At 33.3% G+C, this 19,996-nt stretch overlaps 1 protein-coding gene across 4 annotated transcripts in view; it reads left to right on the forward strand.

Moving 5' to 3' along the window:
• FRS2 (fibroblast growth factor receptor substrate 2) overlaps positions 1-12,519 on the forward strand; it is a 34,656-nt gene extending 22,137 nt beyond the window's left edge. For 2 of the 4 annotated variants that reach the window (XM_058190348.1, XM_058190350.1), the window contains 7 exons: positions 455-495; positions 1,448-1,544; positions 2,780-2,871; positions 3,577-3,763; positions 6,428-6,586; positions 8,124-8,287; positions 8,532-12,519. In XM_058190348.1, coding sequence (XP_058046331.1) covers positions 2,806-2,871; positions 3,577-3,763; positions 6,428-6,586; positions 8,124-8,287; positions 8,532-9,521 — 1,566 coding nt within the window. In that variant the 5' untranslated portion in view covers positions 455-495; positions 1,448-1,544; positions 2,780-2,805 and the 3' untranslated portion in view covers positions 9,522-12,519. The remainder of the gene's footprint in view (positions 1-454; positions 496-1,447; positions 1,545-2,779; positions 2,872-3,576; positions 3,764-6,427; positions 6,587-8,123; positions 8,288-8,531) is intronic. The other 2 variants (XM_058190349.1, XM_058190347.1) reach the window with 1 other exon arrangement.
• Positions 12,520-19,996: the final 7,477 nt, after the last annotated feature.

Consider the following 19,996-nt stretch of genomic DNA (forward strand, 5'->3'; position numbering starts at 1 on the left):
AGTAGGCAAATCTGCTACTAAGCAACATGGTTGTAAAGTGAAACTTCACATGATCACACCAACTTACAGCATCAGTTCTGAATGCAGACATTAAGTGAATCATCATAGTCATTCAGTATAATGTCACATGACCATAACTTGTGACTTCCTGCTGGCTTCCCCTTTGATTTTTGTGCTTTTTGGAAGCTGACTTTGAAGTTCACAAATGGTGATCATCACATGACTGCGAGACCCTCTGTTCATTGTAAATGTGCAGTGGTTACTAAGCACGCAAATTCAGGCCACAAGGCCACTGGGATGCTGTGACAGCCACAGATGCAATGACTTATCATAAATCTCCTTTTTCAGTGCCATTATAACTTGGAATGGTTGCTTAATGAGCAGTTGGTAAGCAAGAATTGTCTGTATGTTGAATATTTTAGGATTTTGAGTTATTTTCTTCATTAAATTACAGAACAAAATCTTTACTGCCCTCACAAGAGAAACTGTCATAAGGTAGTTGACCAGTTTTTCCATTCTTATATTTCTCACCCATAAACTTGACTATGTTCCAGCTTTTTAGACCTGTTTTATTGCAGATGATATTTTCATATATTTCACTATCCAAAGTGTGTTAGATGTTATAGATTCAAAAATATTAATGTCTATTTTTAATGTAATTTAAGTACAATATAAGCTATTACACATGATTTATTAAACTAGGCTGAGGAAAGCAACATGGAGCTCTCTAATGTTGAACTACAGCCCTTTAGCCAATATAGTTGAAGGTACAGGATGACAGGAATTGCAGTCCAACATCTTGAGGGATGAGTGTTGACCGCTGTAGCAGAATGTACAGGAATCAATACTACATACCTAGCTTTTAATAGCATGGGATATTGATTGTGCTGTGCTATTTACTATACAGTAGTCAAGCTTGCTGGATGCAAAATACCTATAATTTTACTTATATATGCTCTATTATCTGACAAGAGCCATGGTGGTGTAGTGGTTAGAATACAGTATTGCAGGCTGCCAGCAGTTCTATCATAACCGGCTCAAGGTTGACTCAGCCTTCCATCCTTCTGAGGTCCATAAAATGAGGACCTAGATTGTTGGGGGCAAGATGCTGTAAACCGCTTAGAGAGGGCTGTAAAAGCATGGTGAAGTGGTATACAAGTCTAAGTGCTATTGCTATTAAAATAGATGTGCAAAAGTTATCATCTAACATACTTCAACATAAGACACTCCCAGTGGAGTGTCTTCTGTTGAACACTGAATTTTAAAAGTAGGTTTTTTTTTTGGTTATTATAAAAAAGAAACATATACCCTATAGTAGCTGTTCATTGGGAATAATTAGTATTGGTTCAGAACAGAATAATAACCACTGTTTTGTTTTAGAGGCAGTTTTTTATTTAAAGCTGTTGTCTTAATTCATTTTACAGTTTGTTCAAACTTTCATTTATAGGTCCAGCAACTATCTGAAAAGAAAACATGATGTTTTGAATTATGAAAGGATTACTGCTGCTATACCAGAGGCTACGAATATTAATGGCCAAATCTAGGTGAGTATATCTACTTTCAGTCAGACGTTTCTCTACCAGAATCTGAAATCATCTTGTATATGAATTATAAGGTATAGAGTTGTTACTATATTTCCTGTTCTGTAAGTAGATGGAATGTAAGTAACTTGCCCCCAAACAACAGAGTTTTTATTGTGATTGTTATTAGCTAAAAATACAAATTGTGGTTTTCCAGCTTTTATTTTCCTGCTCAAGTAATTTTTGTGGCAAGTAAGCACCGTTGCCAGTTTACTAATGTATTCTAGCTATAATCTTTTTTTAGAAAGCGATACTCCCATTATCTTTCTGCCAGAACAAGTATATCTTAACATTTCTCCATCCCTTTCTCCATCTTTAGAAAACATTCTGTCAGGGTATACACATTGATCTATTTGCTCTAATTTTTCATTATTTGTGTAAAATCTGCTGTCAGGGTTCCAAGTAATACCCCCAACGAAAGAAGACTTGAAGAAGAGGCTTGAAGTTCCTCAAAGTTCCATTTTATTAGAGATGTCATATTGGTACATCTGGGGAAACCCGAATCTGAAAGTTTCCAGGGTTTCCCCACCCAAAGGAAAGTCCAAGTCCCTGCCCACCACCCACATGTCCATCATATGGTCCAATCAAAGCACTGTCCCATCCGAATATACCTCCCAGTCACACCTCTCCAGGCGCAGGGCAAGAAGTCCTTGACTCTCTGAGAAAGGAATGTTATTATGACTATATATCACCTCTGCTCCATACCATTCCCCCTCCCAGTTTCCCCAGCAGTAAATGTGGCAGGCCCAATACAAAAGATGGCTTCTAGGCCTGACACCTGCAGCATTTGCTTTACTTTTCCATTTTAAGATCTGCACTCCTTGTTGCATCAAGTAGTCTAATGTTTGCTGCAAATCATTCAGCTTCATTAAATTCTGCTCAGCACTTTCCCAGGCATACTTAATAAACTGTTCCATATAATTTTTGAATTCGTCCTTGTTACCTTTCGTTTTGTATATGGAAACATCAACAACATTATCAAATGAATTATTACTAAAAATACAATATTTTAGAAATATGGAATTCCTTGTTCATTATTCAACTATTTAAATATATTTAAAACAGTATACATTTGATCTCTTCATACTGCTTTTATAATATGTATCATGTTTTTTAAATACTTCGCAATTATTTGAACTTCATTTTCCATTCTCTATATTGCATTTGTCTTTAAAACAATTCTCTTTACTTTGCTATAGTAATCACACGGTCTTCTAAAGAAGTCATGGGTAGCTGTTGTAGCTGTCCTGATAAAGAAGCAGTCCCTGATAACCATCGAAACAAATTTAAGGTACAATTCTACATAGAAACTTTTGAGTGCAAAGTTCTGATTTGGGATTGACAAGGGAAAAAATTAATTGTAAGGAATGATGGAGATTTTTGTGATAATTTTTAAAATTATGTGATAATTTTGTGATAATTTTTAAAAATCGACTTAATTTTCAAGTTGATTGTTAAATTGAGAGCTAAGTAAAGTTGAGATATAGTGCTAGGCAGTCTGTATTTGCTGTATTTTGGACTATAACTCCCATCAATGCAGAACAAGTGCTCATAAATGTTGAGCACTGTAAATCAAATAATTGCAAAAAATCATACTCCATTATCTGTGCTACTTAGTGTATGTCTCTATTATTTGCCATAGAGATTCTTTGGATATTTCTTTTGTAACATTTTCAGATTGGAAACGATATAATAATTCATATCACCAAATATTTGGGATAAATTATACTTAATTAAACCTGCTGAAATGGATGATGGAAAGATGTGAAATATATTTTGTGGCACGAGAAACATTTTCATATTCTGGGAGTAAATAAAATACCAATCAGCTATATATTTTTCTTATAATTATGCTAGGTTTATTTTCTGTTATCTAGCAGTTTTTAGTAAATATTTGCTCAATTATATTTAGTAAAGTATATGGTTGTGTATAAATAAATATTTGAGTTTGATTGTGTGAATCATAAGTTTATTTTCTGAAAAATATATTTTCTAGGTTATTAATGTGGATGATGATGGTAATGAATTGGGTTCTGGTATAATGGAACTTACAGATACAGAATTAATCTTGTATACCCGTAAACGGGATTCTGTCAAGTGGCATTATCTCTGTCTGCGCCGTTATGGCTATGATTCCAATCTATTCTCATTTGAAAGTGGTCGAAGATGTCAAACTGGACCAGGTATGTATAAATAGTTCCCTATTTCATAGGTCTGTTAAATGGAACTCCTATATAATGTAAAGCTAATAGTACTGGTGAAATATGACAACTTAGAAATACATAGTATTAACCAACCTGGACCAATTGTACTTAGTTGATCTAAATGAATTAGTTATCTAAATGAAATCCCTGTTATGGAGACACTTATTCTCTCTATCTTCTGAAGTACTTTGACAAGTTCCAAGCCCTACTGATAGCCAACTGGCAAGGCAGAAGGCCATTATTTGCTATCTCATAGTTTTTAAAACTTCCATTGCAGGCAAATGGAAAGATTATATTTAGATCAATCTGAGAGCTGGCTGAATGTTGTGTCTGACAGAGGGATGGGTACATCAAGAATAGTCTGGAAGCTTAGCTCTGCCCATCTGCTTTCTGTGGGCCCTCCCTCTCCCTTTTTTAGGCCTTTCCAAAACGAGAGATAACCAGTAACAGAAAAAGCCTGACATGAAGGGAATTAGGAAGAGTGGTATCTATCAGATTCCCCCTCTTCACCATAAGGTTGGAACTAATTACAGTATTTGGAGAAGGAAACCCAACCTTCTCATCCTGAAATACTGTCCTGCAGCAGAGGATTATGTTGTTAAGGAAGGTTGTTATTGACATTAGACAGTATTAATCTAATTGGCATTCATTGATCAAGAAAGCAATTTTAGAATCATGTTTCCATTGACCTATACATCATCAATTGAGTCTTCAGTGACAGCAGGAAAAAGACATGTTTCAACTAGAGTGGCAACTGAGGAACAGAACAATGGCTCCTGCCAGGTTCAGTTTGCTTGGGTTCATTAATCGGAACCTTGACCTTGACAGAGTTTATTGGATTTTCTTTTTTTAAAAAATATAATGGCCAAAATCTGTAGTCTCATAAGGAAATTAGGAAAAAGACAGAGTGATACAATAGAACTTTTCCTAAGAAGAAATATTTTTAATTTAGAGATGGACCACAGAGAGATAAAATATTGGAAAAGAACTAAATAGATGTTCTCTCTCTCTTTTTTACAACTGAATCCAGGTAATGGCTTTAGTATGAGTTAAAAAAAATTGTCACAAAATGAGAAATTGCTTTAAGGAATATGTTTTAAGAGAAAATTAAACAATTTCATAGAGAATAGTTTTATCATTGGCCGTTTGAAACTTCAAATTGGTATACAATGTGCTTCTGAATATCAACTGCTGAAGGTCAATATCAGAGAAGTGCAGTTTGTGAGTCATTGAACTCACATAATGGCCTTATATAAATCACATCTTTGCTCAACTTCTCCCACATTATTCATGTGTAGATAAGTGACATAAATTGTAAACATGTTTATATTCTCAAAAGTTAAATATTTTTATTGGATTTTAAAAACTAAGCTCATATAAATGCAAATATGTAACCATATTTTCAGGATCCAATCATTGCCTTATATTTGAGAATCTACAAGCATGGTCCCATTTATTTATCAACATTTCAGCTTTTTGTTCAGGAAGTATGATTAAATGCAGTATATAATGTCTTTATGATTTATTGTCTAATTATCCAAATTATTAATTTATCTCTGTTGTATAATACTATTTTCCTGTTTGTATGAATTGTATGTTTAAGTATCAAGTAACTCTGTAAAACTAGTTTTATCTTAAAATACTACCCTTCACTGTGTATTGAAATTATCGGTTATACATTACAGCTTTCATAATGTCAACTCCAGTTGGTATGCATGGGAGCATTATTATTATTATATCTTATTATTTAGAATCACATTTGTTAAAATTGCTCTATAAGGAAAAATCCTTAATACATTTCAAATTTATAAACCTACTTTTCTGGAGGCAGACTAGACGATTTTCTTCAAAGATAGAATCATCCCAGACAGTATAGTACATGGCCCACCTACCGTTAGGAAGTTTGCATGAAACTAAGTCAATAGATTACTATTTAAAGGGGAATATTGAGTTGAAATTTATTATTGGTTTGAATAGAATAGTACATAATTTTTAATATTTATTTAAATATTGGATGTTAGAGAAGCTAGTAATAGCAAAGATACAATTGCTAATAAGAATGTCAACATAATGCTTTCAATGGAAAAATAATACAATACTGCAACTATACTGTTTCCCTTTGCTGATGAGAATAAGGTGGGGGTTTCATTGCTTTTGAAAGAAAAAGTGGAAGAACTCTAGAGGAAAATCTTTGATGCTGCGTACTTTGTTTCTGATTTTAGTCCTTGAGACCAAATCAAATTTATTTTATTAGTTCTATTCACATCTGTCTTCCATTCATTCAAGTTTTAACGTTGTCATGAATCTGGACTGTGTACCTTGTGTTAGATCCTTCTTACTTCTTTATGTAGGATGTTTACATTAATTTTGATACTATAATTGACCAGAAAACTTGAAATGTATTAATTGTGAAAATATATTCTTCTAAGAGGCAATTGTTCTTGAGATGTTTTCTGATATTATTCACGTCCTGTGCTAGACACATTAGACTACAAGTATATTCTGATATAGATACCAAAAAATCCCCTTTGGAATTGCAGGATTGTTAAAAATTTAAAAACTAAATATCTTTCATTAGCAGGTATATGAGTAAGTGATTATGCATACATACATTATTATGATGTCTAATATATGTTTTTGCAGGGATATTTGCCTTCAAGTGTGCTCGTGCAGAGGAACTGTTTAATATGCTGCAGGAAATCATGCAGAACAATAGCATAAATGTAGTAGAAGAACCAGTTATAGAAAGGAGTCTTCATCAAACAGAGATTGAGGTTCCAAGAACACCTCTCACACCTACCAGTAAGTTGATGCATGAGTGATTCATTGACTAGGCTAACATAATTTGTTAAGGTTGCCAATTTTTTTTTTACTTTGAATGTTTCAAATGATAATTATTACACATAATTTTCACACCATGTGACAGTTAACATTTTAAAGGAAATATAAAGTAATTAGTGGACTAAAATAATTTGTCATAAGGAATTCATTCCTGTATTTTTTTTCCGAGTTGACATCTGATAAGAATTGATGTTAGCCACTGTTATTGAAAGTTTCTGAGGGGGGGGAGGTTGTTGGCTGAGATAGATTGTCTTGGAATGACCTATGACAACTTACTGTAGAGTCAGAACAGAGTTTGGATTGTAGAGGCCTACTGTACAAAAGCATTGACAGATATTGGCCTTCTGGCTGTACTGAGGTGATCTTTTGGAAAGACTTCAGAATGAAGCTTTGGCCTGGGATTTACACATGCTTGCTAGTATTGGAGGAGAGAATATGTTTCTACAGTGCCATATACTTGCCACGTTTGGGGAGAAAGTAGTGGATTATATAAATATGATTGCGCGAGAAAAGCTACTCTTTCCAGAGGTTAATGTTGTTTTGAACTACATGCCTAGGAGACAACCAGATAACATAAATGGATTCTTTGTACCATTTCTATGCTACAAAACTGATATTGTAGCATTAGAAAGATAAATGTATAGCTCCATTTATTCAATGGATTGAAGACCAGATTCACTTACTACTTATAGGCCAATTACCTATACATGTAGACTTTGTACGGCCAATATAACAAAATATAGGACTCATTTATGGAGAATAGTAGGTTAAAATTATTGTTATATAAATGTATTAGAAATATATATTTACTTGAATAATATTTACATTAAACAAATTCACACACACACGTATGTATGTATGTATGTACCGTATGAATATATGTTGTTATAATGACCTACCATACTATGTTTTTTTCTTTGTTATTTTTTCACTTTTTTGTTAAAGCATGTTTTATGTGTTTTTTCTTTTTCTCTTTGACAATGTATTATTGTCTTTGGTTTTTTGCTCTTTTTTCTCAATTTGGTTACTGATTAAAAAACAAATAATTGCTCCAAATGTTGAGAATGGTGTGGGTTATAAATTTTAATGAGTAAAATCTGATGCAAAGTAGGCCAGACTCAAGAATAGCATTTGTTTTTATTTTTATTTACTGTCCTTTAGTTAGTCCATGATTCTAGACATGTATCTGGTTTTTAATATATGTGGCCTCTTGCTCTAGGCTAGGGGCCTTTTTAATATATATGGCCCCTGGTCCTGAACAGAAAGTATGAATTTTGCTTTCCTTAAGATAAAATGCTGATAATGAAATTCTGTTGAATTCTTTGTTGCAATGTTTGAGTCTCTGCTTTTTGAATTTTTTGTTCCTGGCAACTCTCTGGACAAGCCCTTGCAGTTGTTACAATCTAACTTGTAGTGAATTAGTATTTATTAATATATATGTTCTGAATGAATAATATTAATAGTATCAATATAATACTTGGATTTTATTTTTAACCAGCACCTGGATTGAGTGGGCAGAATTTACCTAATGGGTACCCAAGGTATCCCTCCTATGGAGATGCTTCATCACATCCTTCCAGCAGACACCCTTCAGTAGGAAGTGCACGTCTTCCTTCAGTAGGTGAAGAGTCCACACACCCCTTACTTGTAGCAGAGGAACAAGTAAGTTATTCTGAATTTTCTGTTCCATATTCTAATTTTATTGTAACTAGCCATTACTATATATCTTTATTAATACTGCTAAAATATGCCCTGTATGAGATGGAAGTACACTGAATCCAGTTTTATGTTTAGTAGATGTCTACATTATTATATATCATTGTTGGATATAATAAATCTATGTGATCAAGAGTCAAAAAAGAATATGGCAATGTATAAGATTGACATTGGACTCTATCTTTTGTAGGTCCATACATATGTGAATACAACGGGCGTACAGGAAGAAAGAAAAAACAAACCAACTACACGCACACCTCTGGAACAAAAGGTTCCCAATGCAGAAACAAACAAGGCAAGAGAAGAAGAGACTTCCTCTGATGACAGGGATGCCCAGGTTGTACTGGAACCTCAAGGAGTCAAATTTGTTTTGGGCCCTACTCCTGTCCAGCGGCAGTTAATGGAGAAGGAAAAACTGGAATCAAGTGGGAACAGTACTCAAATTAGTGGGAACAATACTGAAACAAGTGGTAGCAGTACTCAAGCTAGTGGAAACAGTAACAATGAATGGGATACTGGATATGACAGTGATGAACGCAAAGAAGTTTCTTCTGGTAATAAACTAACATATGAAAATGTAAATAGATTGTCTATCCCTAATGCTCCAGGGCACAGGAGAGGTCGTCTAGTGTCATCCAATACTTCTGATACTCAAAACATCAATAATTCAGCTCAAAGGAGAACTGCACTGTTAAATTATGAAAATCTTCCTTCTTTGCCTCCAGTTTGGGAAGCTCATAAGCTAAGTAAAGAAGAGGATGACAGTTTAGGACCAAAGACTCCCTCTTTGAATGGCTATCATAATAACTTAGATCCCATGCATAATTATGTCAATACAGAGAATGTAACAGTACCATCAAGTGCTCACAAAGTCGAATATGCAAGACGCCGGGACTGTACCCCTACAGTCTTCAATTTTGATATTAGGCGACCAAGTTCAGAACACAGGCAACTCAATTATATACAAGTTGATTTGGAAGCTGGCAGTGACTCTGATAATCCACAGACTCCCAAAACTCCTACTACTCCACTTCCCCCAACACCAACCAGGCGCACTGAGCTATATGCTGTGATAGATATTGAAAGAACTGCTGCTATGTCAAACTTGCAGAAAGCACTGCCACGAGACGATGGTACTTCTAGAAAAACTAGGCATAACAGTACTGACCTGCCCATGTGAACCTGGAAAGCAGTAGTGAAATCATTTGCACCTTTGTGAAGAATTGTTTTAATTGGATGAGTGCTGTTTTATTTTTGAATGCTATCACCTTTCATAGATTAATAGATTTTTCTGAATACTTCATTTGCTTGCTTAAAGGGAATTTAAGGTAGAAAAAGTATTAAATAACATTATCACTTTATAATTATAGAAACAGCTTTTAAATATTTTTGCCATTTTTATAGTGCCTATTTTATTGTCTGAAAGTTATAGTAGCCAATTATAACAAATTGGCCATGTGCCTAAAATCACTGTCAAGGCATTATGACACTCCTATGCTGCCTGAAACTTGCATTATTTGCAAATCAGTAGAATTTCTCATAGTATATTAATAGACTCACAGATTCCAGTTGAATTTATGTGTGATATAAATGAGACTTGTCAAATCATGGTACAGTTTTCTTTCAGAGTGCTGAGTTTATGAGAAAGGACTGACAGGCAGCTGTTACCCTCCAAACTTCTCCTAACAGGAGCAGCTTTCTATAGTAAATCCTTTTATTAAATCTAATAAAGCCAATTTTAGTACTGAGGAGAATGCTGTTTAGTGGCTGATTTGGGAGAGAGAAAAATGGATGAAATTGTCATCTTCATTAAGATTTCATTCAGATGTCATGTAGCTCATTGAACTGGTTTAAAATTACCCATGATCTTTAGATGCACTTTAAATTCACTAACCACAAGTCCAACAACTAGTAATTTAAAACATGCTCTGGTACAAATTTATTAAAAAGTTTGTGTGTTTTTTGCTTTCTCAAGTTAATAACAACAGGTAAATAATATGAAGAAGGTACATCATTTAGCAGGAAAATGACATGCACCTAAATAATTTCAAACCTTTTGCCAAGTGAAGATGGATATTGTTAAAGGAGTATTATGCTTTATGGGCTAAGGGCTATAAATTGTATATATAGGACATAAAGGATGATATTGCATTTACCTACAGTGCAATTTTTCTAGCTCTTTTTTCTATGTGTAGCTCTATTACTTCATCTAAAACTGCTTTTGAGACCTTCAAAGAACTACGAAGGCCTCCTGGAACAACAATTCCATGCATTCTGACAGGATGCAAACAGAAGTAAAAAAATCAGGCCTCCACTTAATGCATTCAAAAGTACCATTAATGCACAGGTCTCTTTAGTTTTTGACTTCTGTGTTAGCTATTTTTTTAAATATACCAACTTGAGTTTATATTTCACCTGCCACTATTGTTACATGAGATACAGCATTAATTTTTTTCTATCAGGTTTCTTCTATCAAAGAATTTAAAATTTGTCTTACTTTAGATAGCTCCTTTTTATACTTTTATACAGATACTCACTCTCTAGATGTTTTTAATATAATTCACAATCATGTATCTACAATGGGTTCTTTTTACCTTTTACTTTTGAAAATCTTTTCAGTTGTATCAGTAGCTTAACTCTGTATGTAATTTGTGTTCAGCATATTTTCTGTGTTTCATCTTGTTCAATGTTTTTCATTTGTATTGGAAAGGCCCATTTGTAATAATGTCAATTAAGAGAAAGCCAACTTTCACAAATTTAAAGATGCATTATATTCATTTCAGAGCATTGTTATTTTTACAGAGGCATCATGCCTTTCAAATTTCATATTTGGTTTAATCCAGAAAAAAGGAACTGCAAACCAAAATATCAAAGTTAGAATGATGGATTTACTACATTATATGACTTACTTATAAAAGCCACTAACATGGTTTAATTCTATGAATAATGAGTTTGTAGTCCTGTTATCTACAAGCAAAAATCCTTTAAGTTCTGTTATCAGCTACTCTTTTTTATAATGTGATTGATATCAGATAATCTTCTTAAGTCAGTTTTAGTAAAAGTAAAAATGGAATGCCTACTGAATGTATAGGTAATCTCTTAAATTAATACTCATAACTCTTTAATAGATTTGCCATTTCTGATTTTTTTACCTTTCAATCTATTTTTTACTCTGTCAAATTCCCAGTTAGAAGTCTGTACGTATATAGTGGTGTGCAAAGTTTATAATAGTATGAAGCAGTTTTTATCTACAATTCAAAAAAGTAAAACCTTTTATAAGCAGCTATAAAGTTTATACGGGTAGTCCTCAATTTACAACAATTGGGACTGGAATTTTGGTTGTAAGTCAGGAAACTATGTGATCAGACCTGATTTTTTTTACAGTGGTAGTTAAACAAATCACATGGTCATAAGTCCAAATCCTGCAATTGTTAAGCAAATCTTATGGTCATAAGTCCAAATCCACTTTCCCAAGTGGATATTTTTTGCTGAAAACTAGCAAAAAATGTCACAGATCATGCTCATGGGACGCTGCAACCAGTTTTAAATGTGAGCTGGGGGGGGGGGGAGAGCACATTTTATGGTGGCCAGAAGTGCTTTATGGGCCAGTAAAACAGCCTGAGGCCATCCAAACTCTGAACGGTTGCTATAGGTAGAGAACTATCTGAAGAGATGTTGCCATTCTAATGCATTTTGAGAATGTAGGAAAAAAGTGGTTTAACTAGTATGGTTTCCTAGGGGAAAAACAAAACAAAGCCAGACATTATGAAAAAACTGAAATCTAGAGGAAGCCTATTTCCTCATTGGACTTAAAAAGCATGAATTATATAGACCAGCACATAATGATACTGTTTCATATATTTATAAAATTTCAAAATTGCATTTTTATTCAAATGGTAATTCAAATCTGGCCAGTGTTATAGCATAATATATTTTGTCTAAAGCTGCAATCCTTCATCTACTTACTTGGGGCTAAGTCCTATTAGAAGTCTGTTTTCACTTACTTCTCAATAGACATCCATACATTTGTACCATAAGGTATTGGTTTTTTCAACAGTTAAGAAAATGGGAAAACATTGAAATGATCAATATAGTAATAAAGTAAGATTTTATTATTTGAATTTAAAATGATATGTAGACCTTAGTATAATCATGCAGAAATTAAAGGATTTCTTATTTTAAAACAAACCTCTGAAAGCAAAGGACTTCCCCTGCTACATAACAATTCATGTTATGTAGCAGTGGAAATACATTTGGATAGCTAAACATAATGATGTACTATTTTCTAAACAAAATACTGTCCTATGGACCCTTACATTTAATACCTGTCGATTCTAGGAAATCTGTTTCTGACTAAAGAGGACTAAAAGCCCCTAGGTTTTTAGTAAAACAGTTATTCCCAAATTACATTTTTTTTATCTCAAATGGTAATAATACATTTATAAGTGAAAGTACTAATTCTATCAGATTATGAACTTTCAGGTGCTGTCACCACCCTTCAAAAAAGGACAAAATTCTTCAATCATTATTCATTTTGGAAAGTATTTAGTATTCCAGATCTGGAGCAATAGCAACACTGCTAACACTTAGTAATTTAGAATGTTACATCTAAAATACATGCATCACTGCGAGTTCAAATAACAAAAATGAAACCTTTGGAAACTAAGAACAATATTCGATCAGACCAAAGGCTAATTTCTATGTGGCCAATCAGGTTTATCTGGGGAGTTCACAACAATATTAGAGTGCAGTGGCATTGTCACTGTTACACAGCAGCTACCATTCAGAACCATACTGGCTCCAATTCCAGAAGAGAGTGTGTGTTTGTGTACATATACAGAGAAGGAGGATTCTCTTTGTTAAATTTCCTATTCTGTTGTAATTTTATTTTTATTTCACTAGAATGCTTATGGAGATAAATTGCCTGAAAGGTCTTTCAGTTATAGTATGTAAGAATATAATCATATTCAACTAGAACTCTTTGTCATGGAAAAATCGGTGTTTCCTTTATGATACATTTTAATATTGTTCTATCTGGCAAACATTTTGGTTTTGTTGTCAATAAATTTAAGAATATTCTCTATAAGGAGCATTAACTCAAAAAAGTCAGAATAATGTAAGAGTTCCCTTCAGTTTAATCTACAGTATTGCAATTAACTGGAACGGTTTGGTAGAACCCCATGCTTTAAATAGTTTTTCTCCAGACTGGTGCCAAATCTGCTGTGCTACAATGGTCTGATTTCTAAGCCAACACATTGGCTGAAAATTAAAGGCACTGCATTTCCAAAACATTTGAAGAGACCAGGTTGTAGAAAAAGTTCAAGTTCCAAAATTCTGAAAATACAATAGGAAAGCTAATGTAACCAGAAAAGTAAGATTTGTCATAAAATGTCAGTATGATGAGCTGTGTTTAATTCTGTTTCTCTATTCTTCATATATTCAGTACCTAAACCTTACCTTCTAAGTCTGTTGGAAAGTAATTACGATAGTTATTTCCTTTCTCTATAGTTTCATGTTTCCAGTGATTGGCAGTACATCTCATTAGCTGCTGCCAGCTGATGACATTTTCCTGGATAGAGTCCATTATGGTAAATTCATAACTGCAAATTTCCAACTGCTTTTCTTTTCATCAGTACTATTTGCATTGGACTTGCAAAGTGCTTATCAGGACAGCACTGAAAATAAATATTTAGGGGAATTAACAGGCATAGTAATGAATTTTTTTAAAAAAATACTGTGGCTTTAGTAACGCTGATAATCCTCTTTTTGGTGACCTTGTGATAATTTAGCCTGAATTTCAATATGGTAGAAAGGTACAAGAAATGAGATAAAATTGCTACACTTGAAACCTTTTACTGTGATAGTTTTGTACTGAAAAGCCTAAGGGAAGATGTAATAGTTTGCCAAAATAAAGTGCCATCAGAGCTAGAACAGCATGTACACTGCTATTCTGAAAATTATATTTAGTAAAATCATAATTCTATCAATTTTTCTGTGCCATATTTCTACATCAAGATTATAAACATAACATGCCAAATTATATCAAACACATTTGCACATGTCCTTTTTCCATATTATCTAAGTACTTGAAGGCTAGGTACATAAGATTTGAGATGACAAGAAATTGCTTTGCACACACAAACAAAATGTGCCTCCATTACAGAGAGTCTGTTTAGCCTACCATAGCTTCAAAGACTGTAGTAGGAATTTAAAACACATTTCAGCTATTTCAACTACCAGATACCATTTTTTTATAGGAAAGTCAGTCTGGAAGGCCAGTGGCCCTTTTATACACATGAACAGATAACACAGCCATAACTACATGTTGAGATGATCAGCTTGATCAACTAAAAAGTGCTGTACCAAAGCATGATAGAAAACAAGACTGTCTCTTTGAACTTCTAATATATATATTGAATTATTTCTATATAAAAGAAATATGTGCAGGAGGCTTCTCTGAATTGTCAGTATCAGTTGAAGTTGAAGAGAAAAAGCAGTTTCAAGATAGTAAAAAATGTCTTTATATGATTTATTCTAAAGTGGTTCTGCTATGGCAATGTGCAGTTGCATGCTAAAATGATCCAGTCATCATCATAGGGCTTCCCTTTGTAGTTTCATTGCACAAATTCCTACCTTGAGGTATAGCTTGTTGTTTGGCACACTACGGATGCCAAACAACAACCATCACTCTGATGTTTTCTCTGCTGGGTTCAGTTATCATCTGTTCTGTTTTAATTATTTACTGATTTTCAGTGAGTTTTGTACTATTGCATCTGTCCATTTATTAGTCAAAATTAAAAGGTTTCTAACAGTAGCAACTGATTTAAATTTGAATCCTTACAAAAATTATTATCTAGTGATATCAGAAACCAGCTAAATCTGATTGTCTATTTAATCTAAATCTGATCTAGACTATTTTTTAATCTTGTTCTTTCATACACTCCCACTTGTCCCCTCCTGTCAATTTTTTAACTGATTAAAATGTAGTGTATTGTTATAGGTGTATAGGTAGTAAATATATGGGTGCATTGCCATATATTTTTTAATAGGAAGGGTATATTCACTGAAAGTTTGTTAAGTTTTATTTCTTGCCAGCAGACAATAAAATAGAACATATATTGAAAGGGCAGCAGACATAGTATTAAGTAGGTCCAAATTATACAAGTCTATTTGGTAGATAGGATAAAGATAATTTGGGCTGAAATGAAATTTGTGGCTATTACAGTTTATCTCAATGTACTCAGGAATAGTACAGTGAAATGTAGCTACTGTATTATTATGTAAAAGAAAATTGGTAATAGAATATATCAGAGCAATATTGCATGTGATCCCACTATATGATAATTACTTTTTAAAAAAGTATCTTGAATTCTTGTTCTTGGAATCTTGATGAAAGCCCTTTCCCCTTCCTCTGTTTGAGAAATTGTATCCATTCTAAGTTTATAAAAAAAGTTTATGGCAAATGCCTTCCCATTTAATTTCAAAATTATAATGTTCTAAAATGTGTGCATTTATTAAAAAATAAACAAAGAAAGTTATGAAGTCCTGAATTAGATTTGAAGCCTAGAATTATTAAAAAATGCTTGGACATTCTGATACTATACCACTATAATGGTATAAACAAACTAATCTAGTTTGTTGGATCTTACAGTATCTTCTCTTGCTAAGCTTTTACTTTTTCTATCAGCAATGCATTACTTGCTAATATTATTTAAATGTTGTGTGTGACCAGATAAATAACTGGTCAAATGTAAAATTTCTCTATATTTACTAATAATATAAAACACTATTTTAATAGTTAAGATGGTCAGCCCATTTTGGATTCCCCAACTCAAACATAAATTTCCAAGACAACATCATTTAAATGAATTTTGTATATTTATGAGATATATGTTCCCCTAAGTATCAGTTTGGATTGCATTCTTCCATTTTATAACAGTGTTTAAACACTATGTACCAGCACTATCGAATCCATTCTAATAAATCCTCACCACAGACTTCATAATTGGCAGTTCTTGTGGTATAGCCAAGTTGTTTTTCAAGTTTTATGGCCTAACATGCTAATACACTAACATTCTAATAAGACTAGAGCCTGAGACCCGTGAGTAAGTTACAGGAGTTACAGGATTTTCCTGCCCCATATCCTGGAAAACCTGTCCCTGAGAATTGGAGCAGCAAATAAAATATCATAGGATAAGGTGTGAAGGATCATTGTGGAAGATATCTTGGATGAATGGAATTTGCTACACAGGGTGCTCCAGTTTGAGATGATTGACAACTGATTGCATCTATTCTCATAGATTTTGGTAGAGATACTGGAGAAATGAGTGAAAGTCTTTCACAAGCTTACTTCTCGTTTCCATAATTTTACTCCAAATCACAGCATTTCTTGTGAAAGAATCTATGTTAAAGTTAAGATCCCTCAAAATAGCCTTTATAACCCATGAAGCATTGTTGAAAATCAATTTTTAATCATTTACTTGCAAAAGGTATGTAAATTATTTTTGTTTTTTAAGGCTAAAATTATATATTTGGTAACATACATATTGTCTGTCATAGCCACTAGAGTTAATCTTTGTATTTACATTTGTAATGCGTGCTAGTCTTATAAATGAGTTAATTATTTTGGCACAATGTGGTCTTCCTGTATGTTCATAAAAAACTGTCTTGGAACAGGGCCTTTATGAAAACATAATTTTCAGTGAGATGTCCTTTTGAAACATTATGTAATAAAATTTATGAGGTAGAGGGCTACACACACACACAGCCTTAAAAGAGTATAGAAGCAATTAGATAATTTCTCTAATATATGAAAGGATGAAATTAGCCCCAAATTAGACAGTATTGTCTTCTAGTTCTTACTTTCCAGAAACATAATCTTTGCCATATAAATATTTATAACAGTGGAAATAATATTGTCATACAATTACACAAACTGTGTTACCTTCTGCTAAAGGGAAGAATGATCAAAATCTTCTCGGACTTTAGAGATTCAATTTACTAATGTAATAAAAAACATGAATTTTGTCTTTTTCAGCAATTATCCCCCAAAAATATGGAAAAATGTTCAGTAAATTGAGTATTCAATAATTAAACAATAAGTTCAGATATGTGTGCAGTTAAATATTACTGTGAATTTTGCTTCTCTTCATGCTTTGAGTTTTGAAATACTCTATGTGAAATAAATGATTTTAAAAATGGAGAGGACCCTTCACTCAGGAATTTCTATACTTGTTAACAATGGATGTCAACATCTTAAACTTTAATTTCACCTTTAAACGTACATACATATTAACTCTGTATTCTTATTATTTGCTAAACTAGGAATACAGATAGTGTCGCTTGTAAAACTGTCACCGAATGTAAAGGAAATGCTTCCATTTTATAAAAAAGATTTAGTGTTTGTACATTATACTCTGTTACAGTGTGTCTCAACCAGCAAGTATGATGCCTTTTTTTTATGGCATAAACTTCCATTCATTGTAGCATCACCTACTGTTATGTCTTTGGAACCACTGTAGGTAGAAAAGTAGGCAGTGTTTCAGAAGTTATTAATCTGACATCTTAATATGAAAACAGGTAACAGTCCTGTAATCACCAGTGTGCCACAAATGCATTTCTGAAATGCATAAAATATACATTTCTATAAAAGCCAAATCTGTATTTGTATGTTAATTTTTCATTACATTGTAAAATACTGTAAAGTTGTATGTCCTAATTTTGAATTATAAAAATGTTTTCCTACATAAAGGCATCAATATAGCAACTTTGTATGAAAGTAGCTTTCTAGAGTTTTATTTTATATATTAAAAAGTCTAAAGTTGCCAAAATACTCCTTGAGAAGTTCAAAAGCTGTTTTAATCTCCACCCCCACACACTGTGTGGCTCTTTTTAAACATTCCAGGCTTCTTTTGAAGCAATAGTGTTGTTCTTAAAAACATGCCATATTTGTTTTTCAACAACCATATATTACCATTTAAGCTTGCTTTTACATTGATTTATCAGATGATGTCCATTTTGAAATGTATTCTGTAATACTGATAGCATTGTCCTCCCCAGAAGTGCCAGCTTCACAAAGAACTGTAGCATGGCAATAAAATATTGATTTTATTATATAAGTGTGTTCACTGTGTCTTCAATATTATAAGGGATGCTATTTTCACATGTCCTAGATGTATGGCGTTTTTCTTGATGTTCAAACTTGAAACAGACTGCAGTAATCAAATATCTTTTAATGAACATGCTCAGAATTTTCTTTCAAGTGGGACATAATATGTCTTTAGAATCTATATGGTGATAAAGCAGACCAGTGTCTGGGCCAAATCAACCCTGATTATTTAATGCTATCAACAACTGGTCCTAATTATGCCTTTAATTAAATTGATTGGACTAGCAGAACAATTGTTTTCCTACTACCATATCACAGATGACTTTATAAAAGAAGGATCAAATTTATTTGTTTAATCAGATATATATAATTTTTTAAAGAAAACTAGTACTTTCTTTGTCTATGCAGCTTCTCAGTTGTCCAGGTTATGGTTGTCTCAAAGGTGCTTTTTCAAAAGTCATGTAGGAAGCCCCCACTCACCCAGATTAAAATATTTTTTATTCTTAATATTAAAAAGAATCAGGATGGAAAATTTCCCCTAAAGGAGAAGAGAAGAAAAATCTTAACAAAGGCAGAAAACAGCCGCGTCTTCTTACCATAGGAAAACAGCCTCAAGCTGAAACTTGAAGAGATCTTCAGGAATGGAGATTTTGTATCCATTCAGAAAGACTGGGCCAATCTATTCATAAGCAAAGAGCAGCCTGAAACCCTAAATAAGCAACACAATAGGCAAGGAGTCCAAACTGACAAGATTAGCTCAAATACACACCTAGGATTTGCATTTCTCTTTTTCCTGTAGAGGAATCTGGATTCATAGTAATCTGGCAACAACCTTTACAATATTGAAGGACATATCCTTGCAAAGGAACAGGTATCTCAATCACAAAGCCCCACGAATGTATAAAAGCCCACCTACTTAACCCCATTTTGTCAGCCACCCCAGAAACATGCTGCTCTCGCTAGTTTTTTGGCTACCAAATAAACTTTCTTTCCTACACCCTGCCTCCATTTTATTTCCAGTGTCTTTCAGACTGGATTTTTCTTCCAACAGGCAACTGGACTTTGTTTTTCCTTGAAGACATTTCACTTGCCATCCAAGAAAAGAAGCTTCTTGTAGGAGAAGCAAAACATCTTCAAGGAAAAACAAAGTCCAGTTGCCTTTTGAAAAAGTACCTTTGGGATAGTACTTGCTTTCTGGATTTGTAACTGATGCAGCCTGAGGGCCTTTACTTGTATTTCTTGCATTTGCCAAGTTGAAGAAATTACCATTTTGACCTTCATTTGGGCCAGAAATGAAAGAGTGAGTAACAGTAGATGTCCAAGAAGAAAGAATAAGAACAATAGAGATACTGGCTTTCACTCTTACATGAAATTTTAGCAGCGTTGGGAGCTGCTGGGTTTATATGCTTATCTCATCATTACTTCCATTATGCTTGGTACATTAAAAATGTTTATTAGCATTTTTAAAAAATTAATTGACCAAATATGTTTAGGTCTCAATCTTATGCATTCTTATTTGAGAGTGGATTAATGAAATTGTTTCAATG

This window comes from Ahaetulla prasina, chromosome 7 (genome assembly GCF_028640845.1).
Source record: "Ahaetulla prasina isolate Xishuangbanna chromosome 7, ASM2864084v1, whole genome shotgun sequence".
NCBI classification, from domain to species: Eukaryota; Metazoa; Chordata; class Lepidosauria; order Squamata; family Colubridae; genus Ahaetulla; species Ahaetulla prasina.